Source organism: Calidris pugnax, unplaced genomic scaffold (genome assembly GCF_001431845.1).
Source record: "Calidris pugnax isolate Ruff unplaced genomic scaffold, ASM143184v1 scaffold593, whole genome shotgun sequence".
Lineage (NCBI taxonomy): Eukaryota > Metazoa > Chordata > Aves > Charadriiformes > Scolopacidae > Calidris > Calidris pugnax.
In genome coordinates, this window is record NW_015092181.1 from 966,641 (window position 1) to 980,253 (window position 13,613).

The following is a 13,613-nucleotide window of genomic DNA, read 5'->3' on the forward strand; positions in this document are numbered from 1 at the left end:
GGTCCCAGTGTATTTGGGGCTTAGGTGAGTGAGATGACTAGTTAGATCACAGGTGGTGAAAAATTTTTTTACTACTTGAGGGACTGTCATTTAGGGTAAATTGCTTGATTTTTTTATTATTATTATTGTTATTTTTTTCTCCCTTAGTTATGTCCTTCATGAAGGCTTGATTTTTTTATTATTATTATTATTATTTTTTCTCCCTTAGTTATGTCCTTCATGAACAAACCTTTAAGCCTCAATTAACTGCATAAAGTTTCTCTGAAAGACCTCAGTCTCCAAGCAGGCATCACTATCGCTAAGAAAGAATTCAGGGGTGCCTGCAATTTTACTGATGAAGGCAATTTAATGCTCCTTTAAAGGAGGATAGGAGTTTCTTTCCAGAGAGACAAATTCCAGAAGGTGGGTTGGGCAATTTTGAGATAGGTGCTGTGGTAGCGACCGCTTTTCTACTTAATAAAGCCAAATTCCCAGAAGGTAAGTGCTTTCTGACCTTTCCCAGATGGATCCTTTCAAAGCAGATTTGAAGAAGCACCTGCTCATACTGTTTACACTTAAAGTAAAGACAGTAGTGCTGTCATTAAAATGCAGAAATTATGTGTGTTGTGTGGTTATAAGATAGTAAATCCAAATAATGCTGTGTCAACATATGGGGAGGAAAAAAATTCTTTTTTAGGTGATATCTAATCAAGGGCACAATCCTGAATCCTTTGTGCTCTCAAAAACTACTAAGTAGTTCACTGGAATTTGTGAGAGCACGCAGTATGCATCGTAACATGCTACAAGGACCGTACAGATCTTAAGTGAAAAAAGATACTGTAGTAGGGCAATTTGACTGAAAAAAAAGATAGAGTTTTTTCCCAACACTTACGGTATGCAGCACTTTCTGTAATGTAAGATACCTTTAAACTACATTGTGTATTATCATAAAAAAACCACACTGGCTAGAAATGTTTTCAAACTTTCACTCCCTTTTGATATCAGGCATTGCTTTCCACTGGGTCCTTTGTGTATTCTGAATGTCTGGAAGCCAAAATATTTTGTTTTAACTCCCACTCTATAGTATTTCCCAGCTGTGTACTTATATGGTGTAATAAAAGGATTTAACAAATGGGAAATAGCAGCTGCATTTGGAAATTCCCTTTGTGCTCCCTTTTCATTTGACAGATTCAGCAATGTGTAACAACTGTAACGTCAGACCTGTAATGACTTACACTGTGAATATCGTATCACCAGCCAATTTGATGCTGCAGTGGGGAGAAAATAAAAAGACTGAAAGATTTCTGTAATTTCATATTGCTGAGCTGAAAGAATTATAATACTAACTGTAATTTAATATAAAAGTACCTGGATGTATGGGTATGTACTGCTGCCTATAGTTCTACTAGAAAATAAAATCTATTTTAGGCTAAGGGCATGTCTGTTTGCTTCAGTAAACTGTAGGGAAGAGGGCAAAGTGGTACTAAGATAATGAAGAAAGTATACTGTTTCCTCCCATGGACAGTGAATAACAGGCAAGAAATACAGGCAAATTTTTAGATTGCATCCAAAGCCTGGCTCTCATGGGGCAGCAGCCCGAGAAATTAAGAGGGGGGGGGGGAAACCAACCATACTTTCACTGAATTTAATAATAACTGAATTGTTGTATCCCAATAATATATTCATGGAATCATAGAATCATATGGGGTTGGAAGGGTCCTCTGGAGATCATCTAGTCCAACCCCCCCGCCAGAGCAGATTCTCCATAATGAAATGGAGAATCATAGTTTGTGGTTTGTCCCCTGGGGAACTGGGAATGGGCTCCATCTTCATATAGAGCCCTGCACATCTTGTGAGGTAAATTACAAAGGTTTTTTTGGTTTTGCTCTGAATTATCAGGAGAAAACAATGCCAACAACAAGATACAAAATTAGATGAACAAGTCACCTGATCTTGTTTGAGGAATGGGATGGTGCATTCCCATGGCTGTAAAGGCTAGATATGGGCCTTGTGAACAATAAATTGGAGCAGCTTTAACCTAAAGAAATCCAGAAGAGAGAGGCAAATTCTGCTTCCATACGTAAGGACAATCTGGTAACAGACAGGCTTTCTGAAGAACTTGCAGGCACCGTGCTGATCACTATCCATGATGACAGATCACTCTGGTCACTGCACTGTTTTTCTTTCCCCACTGATGTTCCTCCCCTGCCCACCACCACGGGGGGTATAGAGACAGCATCTGCATGCACAGAGCAAGGGTGTCCACATCTTTTTCCCTCTACTGTTACTTGGAATGATGCAGTGAGAGACTGTTACAGGAAACCACAGCAGCAAGTCAAGCCTAAAGGATGGGTCTTATTTCCTTGTGACTGAGGAAAAGCAAATACATATACTGATACAAGTTAGTTATCTCCAAATATATGCTACGTTTCCCTATACATTTTGTGACATCATCCAGAGAGCCCTTGCATTTAGAAATGAAAAGTATCTCATTGGATTTTATCTCTAATGGCAACATCGACATATATTTCATAATTATGTCAAGTCTCTGTCTTTTGTTGACTTCTTGCCAAGCGAGTGAAAGGCTTGCTGCTACCTTTCCACTGAGTCTGCACGTATGTCTCAGCAATGCTGATAGCAGATTTGTGTATGCAGCAGGGAAAGTGGAGATTTCTTAATGCCGCATGGATTCGTTCCTTTCAAAATAATTTTAAATCACCGAGTACCAATTTGTTGTTATATAGCTTTTGCAAAACTACTGGCATCAGAAAAACAGAAATAGGTGATATCCTGAAGGTCTTAACGTTTCAGTGCTTACTGTCTCTGCATAAAACAAGCACAATCCTGTCACTCCCCCCTTTCCTTGTTATTAACGTCTCTTGTTGAAAGTTCTCCCCTTTAAGGAAAATAAACTCAGGTTTTTAGGAAAGATCAGTGAATAACGTTTACACATGCTAAATACTGTGAATTTGTTGTTATATAAATTCATGGCTTCAAATTCTCAAAAGTTATAGATACAATTACATGTTTTGAAAATTTATTTTTAGTTCATTTACAGGCTGGATATGAGCATATAAAATGCATCAAATATAAATGCCCTAAGCTCTAGCAATTCTGTATCTGCTAAATTGCTCATGCAGCTGTTATTTACATGTACAAATCTGAGTTTTGTGATGATCGAAAGCAATTCTACTGTGCTTGTGATATTATTTCTGCATTCCAGGTAGTGCACCAGAATTTTTATCTAGATAAATACCTTCATATTTAATTGCATGGGTGCAAAGTTTTGGCTGAAGCTAATGAGTATGGAAAAAACAGTTGATATATTTCATTTTTCCATAAAATGTGATAAATATATTGCAGAAAAGATAGAAATATTTTTTTTCAAAAAAAATTATTTAGATTGAAAAAGCATTTAGGTATGTGCTTAACTTGACTTTATCAGGACTACCAACTATAATGTTAAGCACGTGTCTAAAGGTTTGAAAGATCAAAGACTTAGTTTTACTGGGTTTAGCATAAAATGATGTTTACATTTCATATTAAAAATAATAAAACAGTTCCTTGGAAGTGTGCAGGATAATGTGCTTAATGGAGGTGGTGAAATACACAATTGACTTTATTTGAAGAAGAATGAAATAATTGCTCGTTTTGGCATGTCCGTTATACTTGTATTATTTTCATTTTGATGCTGTACAATTTTTTTTTTCCCAAATGCATGGTCTATTTTAAACCTTTGCCTATATTCTAGGGTGAACTGTGTTTAAATAGAATTAATCATCACCTGAATTCTTTGCAAAAAACTTGTAGTTTATGTTCATTTAAACCTGTAGTCATTTTATTCCTTTCTCTAATTTTTGCATTCCGTGTTTTTTATAAAGCAATTTCTGAAAAGTTTTTAATTCACTTTTGTATATTGACGTGATTTTTTTTCAAAAGTAGAAGCATTAACATGCTCTAAATTGTTAAATTTTTTTTTTTCCTTGGGCAAGAAGGAATCAGGTATGCATGCTGATTAACACACTCCAGTCATTAACATGTGATTATGTGGGCTGCATATTGAGCACCTGCCAAAAGATAAAATCCAGCACTTTACTACATCTGTGCAAGGACTTTTTGCATTTCTTTTGTACTTTGACAGCTCAAGAAAAACAGACTTTGGTATCTTTGTTCAGCATAATAAAACTGTGTACATAAAATGTCTTCACGGAGGAAGGAAAGGTACTGCATATATTTATTTTAATCTTTGAGACCATGAAAAATCCAGGGACTGAAACTTACACAGCACCAAGTGTAATATGAGCCTCCTAATGTACTGTATCACTGACATTCATATACAGTTTACAACATTCCTGCATGTTTATAAGGATTATCTGTTCTGGGATTCAGCCAATGTTATTGTAATTCACAACAGTTTTATGTGATACCTTTATGTCTCATAAATGTCTTGTTTTTATTTCAATCTTCCAAATGTTTCATCAGTGTTTACCTTAAAGACATACAAGTACTCTGTGCAGCAGGCTGGCTTCCTGCGTGCATTCCTCTGCAGATGCTAAAAGGGAAACATAAAGCATGTAATACATGGCATGTAACTATACACAGAGAAGTAATTCCATGTGCATTTGGTATTGCTAAAAACATAAATACAAATTTTATTTTGATGTTTACAATGGATCTAGTTATGAGCCGGACAACAAAGATGACCTAATAGGAGGAAGTCGGACATACACAAAGTGCTCTGGAATATCCAAGCCACACAATCCTTGTTTTATTTGGCAGCTTCTGACAAGCATGCATCACAAAATATGTGTCTTTATTTACCCAAAAGGTAAACAGTGCTAATCAGCTGGGACTGATCACAATGCATCTTCAGTTTCAGTTTAGATGAAAATATAAGTCTAAATACTCATTCTGTAAAAGGTTGTCTGTTCCTTTTTCCTTAATAATAGCATTTAACCAAAGTCCAGGGCATAAAGTCTCAATATTACTGTGATTTATTACCAAACCTAAACACAGGGAGTTAGGACATATGGTATTTGGACAATTAAGGAAATCCTTAGCATCAAACACTTACAAAAGCACACACGAGTTTATGCATATAATTTGTGGGTGAGTTGATTGCCATATAGAAGGGTTTGGTTATTGTATTTAAGAATTTTTAGGAGATTTTCTATTCTGGAATGGAGCAAAATGCCTGTCAATATTTTTCACAGATTTTCTCCTTTATATAGGGAAGGATTTAAATCACGTAGTTGAAAAATTGTAACCTACTGAAATCTCTCTGCCTAAAAGCCAGCATGCCTGTATTCCTTTGGTTTACTCCAACAATTGAGCATGAAGGGATTACTGCAACTAAGAAGTCATATTTTACATCAAACAAAAAGTTCCTGCCTATTCCTTCCAAACAGATATCTAGTTTTGCAGTGGCCTATTCATAAGGCCATATTCATATCACGTATGTCTGATCATTATGTCTTCTCATTTTTAAAACTTTGATCTAAACTAAAGTTATTTTCCTCTTTTTTCGTCTTCATTTAGCATGTTATTTCTTGGCATAGAGCTAGTGCTTAAAATTGTATTGTTTTTTCTTGAGGTTTTTAGATGTGTATAAAAGATGACCTACAGGCCTTTTACAGATTGTATTCAGCCTATACTTTGGCAGTGAAATCAGTGTAAGTTTTATCAGAGTAAATGCTGAGTTAAAGACTCGAAGTATTATTCCATTACTAGCCATTTGCCCTCCCACTAGCATAATTTTCTGAGACTTTACAAATGACATTCTCTCAATAGCTCATAGCAGTCATTTTCAAGCCTTGGATTTAAATAACTCTTTCTTAATAAAACTTTTGTTTTTGTTTTAATCGGATGAGAATTGGAAATGATCACTTAGATTTTTAATTTCTCTTAATTCTATTTAATTAAATTCCTCAAAATGGGAGACCTTATTTAATGTAGTGATTGGAAATGATTTTGTAAACATTTGCTTTCATTATATGTTAACTCCAGACTAGTTCCAAGTGCCAGCATGCCTCTAGTACTTGGAATCAAAACCACTCTGGATATCCAACTTTCCTGGGGTGTTTACATGTGTCCCATTCAATGCAGAGACAGATAAATATCCCTTTATAACAGAAAAGCCTCATCCACATGGAAATAAGCAATTCAGCTAACACATTTTATGTTAGTAATATTTGCTTTCTACTTCTTCTTGGCCATTCATCCTGTGATTTCAGTTAAACTCTTACAGAAACAGTTTTCTCTCTGCCTATTGAGTAGGACTGCAGTCGTCAACTTTCAAAGTTGATGGTAGTTATTCTTTAATTGCTAACTGACACCGTGACCCTCATTTTGTACAGCCCACAGTTTCAGTTCCCGAGTTTTCCTCTTTTCTCACCTTCAGGGAGCTTCTCTCTTTGAGATGGGATCTATCCTCCCTACATGAAACAGAAATGCCACCATAAAGGAATTGTGATGTCTTCTTATTAAAATCCACAGCCTTGTGCACTTCCCTCTTCTAAGCCTCCCCACCAGGGAACCCAGTTCTGGTCTTAACCCTTATGAGGATCCCAAAGAGAGATCTGTCCCAGAGAAATCTGATCAACTATGAGATCTCTGCTCATAGTTGTGGAGCCCCCAAACCGGGATTGTTGCTTCTCAGCCCCCAAATGCAACCCCTCTATTTTGTACTTTGGACATTCAGAGGAAGGAACAAGAATACTGAATCTTGTTTTTAGCCTACAATCTTTCACCAATAGAACTGTGACTTTGTGTGTGTTTGCTCTATTTTGGAAGTGAAAGGGCTTCATAAAAGTTGACACAAGTTGTCTCATGATTCAATTTGCAGATATTGCTGTAAACATCAGCTTCCTGAGATGAAAAATACAGGGTCAACTTTCAATACCCTTATTAACATCACTTATAGCAGTACTCCCTCATTTATCCTGTTAAAACCAGTGAGACCACAGATGGGAAAATGAACTACTTCAACTGTTAGAATCTACACACACAAGAAAATACATTTTTTACACTAACAAGAAAATGACGATTATTTTTTCAATCCTTTTTCAACAGAAACATCTAAGAATGTTAAGGATTTTCCTTCCTTTGTACAGAAACTAAGCAGCTCTCTTTTTGAGGAATTTTACCAATGCAACTTGTGAAATGTAGTGCATGTACATGCTAAAAAATCATTTTCTCAGGGTAAGAGGCATGCCGAAATATCTGTACATGTTGCCTTAATCTAATAGTTTTGAAGGAATTACTATGGAGTGCGAAGAAAATACTATGTATGTAGTCACAAAGAGTTCCCCTTTTTATTTTTATCAAGTCTTAGTTTGTAATTATTCAGAATTGTTACGGCCATTGGCAAAACTGTACTTGAGCCGTTCACAGCAGCTCTAAAAGGGATGGCTAACAAACCACTCATTGTTTACACCAGGCAGCCTGAAAAGCTGATGAGACTGTGGGCACTGGTTTTCAACCACATATATTCATAGCAAACTTGGATTGGTGGTCCCTTTGACATGAGAAAGGCCAAGGGTGGACCTAGGAGAGCTTTTAGCCTATGGCACTGGAAATCTTCATGTTGTTTTCTCATTGACCTGTGAGTAGGTAGAGGTTTTAGGGATAAGTAAGAGCATGATTTCATGCACAGGCTACCTATCCCTGAGTGAGCCACGCGTAGTGTCTTAGCATTCATGCCTTGCTAATTTCTGGTTTTCCCTCTTTTGTGCATTTATTTATTTTTCTCCATTTACTTTGAAACCTAATCCTTGAATTTTAATGGCTGGGTATTTAATCTGTTAAAATTGGGACATCCTGTCAAAACAATAAGCACAGTGGTTTGAATGAACTATAATAAAATTTCATCTGTGCAAAGGCTGGCAAGGAAAAGTATACAAGAAAAATGCCCTTTATTTACCTTTATTAAAAACCAACATTTCAAAACTAGACTCAGTTTTGTTCCTCCTGTGTAGTAAGCAGCTGGAATAGTGGTCCAGACTGAGTTTCTGTCTTCAGCTAAGACAGAAAGCACTGTCTTAGGCTCTCTCTAGGGCACTAGGATTTTCATACATGATGATCTTCAAGCAGTCAGATTTATGCCTAATTTTGTGTAATAAGCTGTCTTCAAATTTTTACTGTTTACCATTTTTTAAGGGCTAGTCCGGAAATTCCACCATTGTGATGGGCAAAAATCCCTCTGCAATATCCTTGTCTCTTCTGGTATGGGTATGAACAATTGTCCTACAACTGTCCTGCATTAGCAAGTGAATGGGAGGATAGTTTTATAAGTCTAGCAAAGGTATGGTGGGATCCTGAGCAATCTGCACCAGATGTCACTTTGGATCAAACTGAGAAGAAACACATTTTGCTGTGTCATCTGTAGTAAGCAATACTTCCACCTAACACTTTCTGTTAGGGCCAGATTCAAAATTGTACAGATATAGATCTTCCTTAAATTTCTTTTTTTATAAGCACTCCATTGTTCTTGGAAGTAAAATATGCTTCAGAAGGACACATTAATATGTAAATATTGTTCTATTTCTTGACTGCAAGTTGAACTAATCCTAATATAGTCAAGGTTAAAAATGTGTAGGGTTTACTGTGAGCAAATTCCAGCCATGTTGGATGAAGAAGTATGCTCTATGTTAAATCTTTTCTCCTTAGACTAAATATTTGCTATTTATCTTATAATATTTTCCTTTCCTCCCTCTCCTTACATGGAAATCACTGAAATCAGTAAAAATAGCACACCTGGAAAAATGCACGTTTAAAAGGGGCCATCATGCGTTGAAGATATTATTTCAAGTCTAGACTTACAATGCCATTTTAGAAAAACACATGAATTTTAAATCTGAGAATTCAGGGATGTGTCAGTTGTCTAGTGTATTATGTAGCTATTGCATGAATTCAGGCACAAGATTGTGTCAAAATGCATTAACTGGATATTCATATCAGTCATACTCTTTTGCCCATTTTCTTATTATCAGTTATGCTGAGAAATGTTGATTTACATAGAGAATTTTCATCCGTGCTGATGGATTACGCAGCTGGATTTTGCAAAATGAAAACATTTGAGTTGATTTTGGCTAGGCACTTTACTTGTCTTTACCTCTTCTTCCATGCAGTTGGAAAGAGCACAAAAAATACTTTTAAAAGCACCCTTTCTTTCTTCTATTCTGGTCAAACAAACTGGGGATTCCTCATTCTGTGAAAGATGACTTCATAAAGTTTCTCAAGGATAGGCTCTCTTTCATTATTTCATTATTCAAAAGAACCGGTTTGGCCTTTCCTAACCATTAATTTATTTTCTTGTTCTATGATAAGAAATGGTGGTTCTTTTCTATTCTGGACTTCAGGTTTTCTGGTGAGAGTAGGTTATCTATTAGAGCAAGAGGACCCACAAACAACTTGTGGAGATGATATACCTTTTCTCCCAGATAATATATGCGATCCACTAGTCTCTTTTCAGAGGGTACCTGGGCCATCAGGATGTATTTGCATTTACATTAGAAGAGTATCTGCATACTGCTTGTGAATGTCAATCAAATCACCAGCATCTGATGTGTGTGATAGTTGCACTTTTGGTCATGCAGTGTCATGCAGGTCATGCAGGACATAAACATGACATGCATTGCTCCATGAAAGATTGTAAGGTCCACCAAGCAAATTAAAATCCTGCATAAATTTGCTGTGACTGTTGGTTTTTTTTTCAGTAAGCTAAAAGCTGCAGTAGCAACTTCCCTTCAAACACAACTGAGTCACCTTTCCAGAGAAAATATAATAGAAATGCTTCCCTTGTCTCATTGGTTTATGATCTCTCTAGTTTGTCATGAATGTGAGGTCAATATAAACTGTTCATATGGTTGGAATATGAAAGAAAGCTGCCAACAGTAGATACGTAGGAGTAAAAATATCTATTCTGATTCTTTAGCTATAAAATTCCTTCTGAAGCCTTTTCAGTCTTTCATTTTAGCTACGTTTTATTTGTAGATCATTCACAAATTTATCTGGAATCATAGAATGCGTGGGAATTGCTTTTGTTTCTTGTAGATAATTGTACTTGCAGCTGATTTAGATTTTTTTCTAGCTGAGTTCTGCTATTATTGGATAAGGTATTTACACTGGACTGGCCTCCAGTTTTTCCATTTTCCCATTTAATCCCTTGAATGCCTTTCAGTTTGTACAGTTATCCTGCGGCATCCTCAGCCACTCTTTCTAACCATTTCTGATTTTAGAAAAAGATGGAGCTCAGAAAGTCATCCTTGCTGGGTTTCTTAGAGTAGCTATTTAGTTACCCCAACACTACAGGTGCAGGGCCAAACCACCAAAAATAATAGGGATACCTTTTATTCTTTTATTTTTTTTCTACATTTTAATTACCCATAGAAGTGATGATATAAAATTAGTTAGGCAGATGCTCATTCTTGCAAAGGCTATCATTCTCCATTCCAAAAATGTACATCATTTGCATGGAGTTTAAACTTGTCGTCTCCATTCCATAAACGTACATCATTTGCATGGAGTTTAAACTTGTCTCATATTTGTTATGGACACTGCAGTCTTTTGGGCAAGAAAAAGAGATGTGGATGTGCTGCCTAATGGAGGCAGGACTTGGAGAGTCTTTCATTAGCAGCGAAGGAACGTTGTGCTGGACCTTGCATGCATCCAGACGAGGGAGAGGATAGGTTACCAGGAGGAAGAACATTCAATCATTTCTACTTGCTCCACAGATTAGCCTTATCTTCTTGTTTCCAGCCTAAACATAGATTTAGTGTTCCTTTCTGAGAGCAAGAAAAACCCTGCATAAGGCTGATGGATATGCTTCATGTACTGTAAGTCTCATGTTTGTTATGGACACTGCAGTCTTTTGGGCAAGAAAAAGAGATGTGGATGTGCTGCCTAATGGAGGCAGGACTTGGAGAGTCTTTCATTAGCAGCGAAGGAACATTGTGCTGGACCTTGCATGCATCCAGACGAGGGAGAGGATAGGTTACCAGGAGGAAGAACATTCAATCATTTCTACTTGCTCCACAGATTAGCCTTATCTTCTTGTTTCCAGCCTAAACATAGATTTAGTGTTCCTTTCTGAGAGCAAGAAAAACCCTGCATAAGGCTGATGGATATGCTTCATGTACTGTAAGAGGACATGGCTTTAAAATTACTAAGTTCATACTGTAGTCTTCAAAGGTGAAACTGCCATGTTATATAGTATTAATTCTTCATTGAGGAAACATATTATAGAAAGTCAAGTTTTAAATCTGAAAATATTAGAGGATGCTTTTTTCATCTCCATTGTAACTTAAACCAAGTTTTAAGAAAAACGCAACGTAGTTTTAAGAAACAATTGAAGATAAGAAAGCCTTCCTTTTCTAAAGACAACTAAAATTCAGTTCTGTACCTGGTTGTTGTCCTTTGTGATGTTTGATTCTTTAATGGATTGAATTAAAAATTCTTTCATGTTTGGTAGATAGATGAAAAGATTAATGTAAATTTTTTGCTCCATGTTACCTCTCTCTCTGTCTGTGCTTAAAAAGCCTGTCACTCCTACTGTGCTGACAGAGGTGCTGCTACTGCTGGGATGTGATAGCTGCTTCTTCCAGTTTCCTGTCTTAGTGAATAAGTACATTTTCAACATCACTAGCAAATGCTGCCTCCTTCATTGGCAATAATAGTATATTGCTGATCATAGACTGCTGTGCTCAATAATGATTTGTCACCACCACCTTCTATGCAGTCCACAGCCCATAGTTACCACACTTGCTCATTGTTAGTGTTGCTTTTTCTGTTGCATTGCACAGCAACTTAATCCATTCAAGGCTGACGCAAAGATTTATGTGTGATGTTGTTGCTGATGGTTAATGTTTTCTAGTCCATTTTTCTTCAGACCTTGTTTCACCTGGGACATTTCCCAAAACACATTTCTTCAATAGTCTGTTGATGGGTATTTTCAGCTTACAGAGTAGTAGGAATATTATTGTTCATGGGGAACACTATGCATTGGGAGAATTATTTTTGATAGAACTAATGATTAATCTCTTAATTTTTAAATATATTGCCATTACTATTATTACTCTTTAATTTTAAAGGAAATCTGGTTTATGACATTGAATTTATGCACTGACATTTCTAGGCATACCATAGACAAAAAATCTCACTATTTTTTGCCCACAATTTTTAGCACTCCTAGCCCGGTACTATTAAAAATTAAAATAGAATAATAATAATACTAATTTTGGAAAAAGAAATGTGTGAGAAATTCCCATGGTTGAGTTTTTGAGGGCAAATTGAAGAATTTGTGCTCTTTTTAGCTGAAAGAGTGAAAGCAGAGATGCAATGAATGTTGCATCTATGATCAGGAGAATGAGGAGTCTGAGCTACAGAAGTTCATGAAGAACCTGAATGTTGGGTGATATCCCAAAACTGAGGAGAATTGACATTACTTGTTGCTAGTCTGATGCCCTTTTATATTTATATATATTTTTTAATCTTATTGCTCAAATACTATATATTATCTATGGACAAGGGAGATAAACCCTTTTTATTTCTCTTTTTATGTTATTGACTATATAACACCTTCTCTGGTACATGTAGTCTAAATACCTATGTTTCAGCACACGACTCACTCTGCCATAAACTCATTTCCTTGCTCGTTCTTGTCTATAATAGCCTGGAAAGTAACATTGCCTTTTGTATATTAGAAGTGTTATGACCTCCATTCTTTAAGAAAAGGGTTTAATTTAAAGAGTAGTAATGAGCATGGGTTATACATAAGCTTTGTTTAACCGAGAAGTAGATTCCTTGCTCCTCAGTCATTATTGGCCTAGCTCTTTTTCTGATTTTAAGGTTATGTTGTTTTCCATTAGCTGAGGGTCTATCTATATATAATTTTTCCTTGCCTGTATATTTTCCCTCAGTGCTACATGTATTGTCCTTACTTAAGGAACTAAAGAAAACTGTAAAAGTTTAACACTTTCATTGAAAATTTTTGAAATGGCTTATTTCTGACAAGGAAAATCCTTGACGAAGACTCTCTCAGGCATGAAGTATGATTGTTAAAACCGTGGAGAGGAGTGGACTTAAAGAAAAAAGAGCCCCTATTAAGCACTGAAACTGAGAAATTCAAATCATAATGCACATTTTAGATACTACAGGTTGCATGTAGGCTTGTTACTATTACAGACTAATATATAATGCTTTCAACTTTTAGCTGTTTGAGATCCTTCTGAGGCAAGAGAATAGCCTATGTTTTCACACTGTATTGTTTTTTTGCAGGAGTCAGAGAGTAATAAGTTATGTTCCCTATATTCCTTCCGAAATACCTCTACCTCACCAAACAAGCCCGACGAAGGAGGTCGTGACCGCAATGAGCTAATGACCAGTGTTAATTTTGGAACACCAGAACGCCGCAAAGGAAGCCTTGCAGATGTGGTGGACACACTGAAGCAGAAAAAACTAGAAGAAATGACCAGGACTGAGCAAGAGGGTATGTGTTAAACAAGAGAGATACAGTTACCCCACCCCTAAACCCTACAATTTTTATGGCATAGAGAATGTGTTGGGTATCAAGAGCCAGAAAATTGCATAATTGGCAAAGACTAGGATAAAGTTATTCACAGGTTACCATGGCAATG

At 36.4% G+C, this 13,613-nt stretch overlaps 1 protein-coding gene across 1 annotated transcript in view; it reads left to right on the forward strand.

The window, feature by feature from the left end:
- The window catches only part of SOX6 (SRY-box 6), a 272,975-nt gene that overhangs the window by 35,828 nt on the left and 223,534 nt on the right, over nucleotides 1-13,613 (forward strand). Inside the window, exon 4 of the mRNA XM_014962253.1 lies at nucleotides 13,255-13,465. Within this exon, the coding sequence (XP_014817739.1) occupies nucleotides 13,255-13,465 (211 nt within the window). The remainder of the gene's footprint in view (nucleotides 1-13,254; nucleotides 13,466-13,613) is intronic.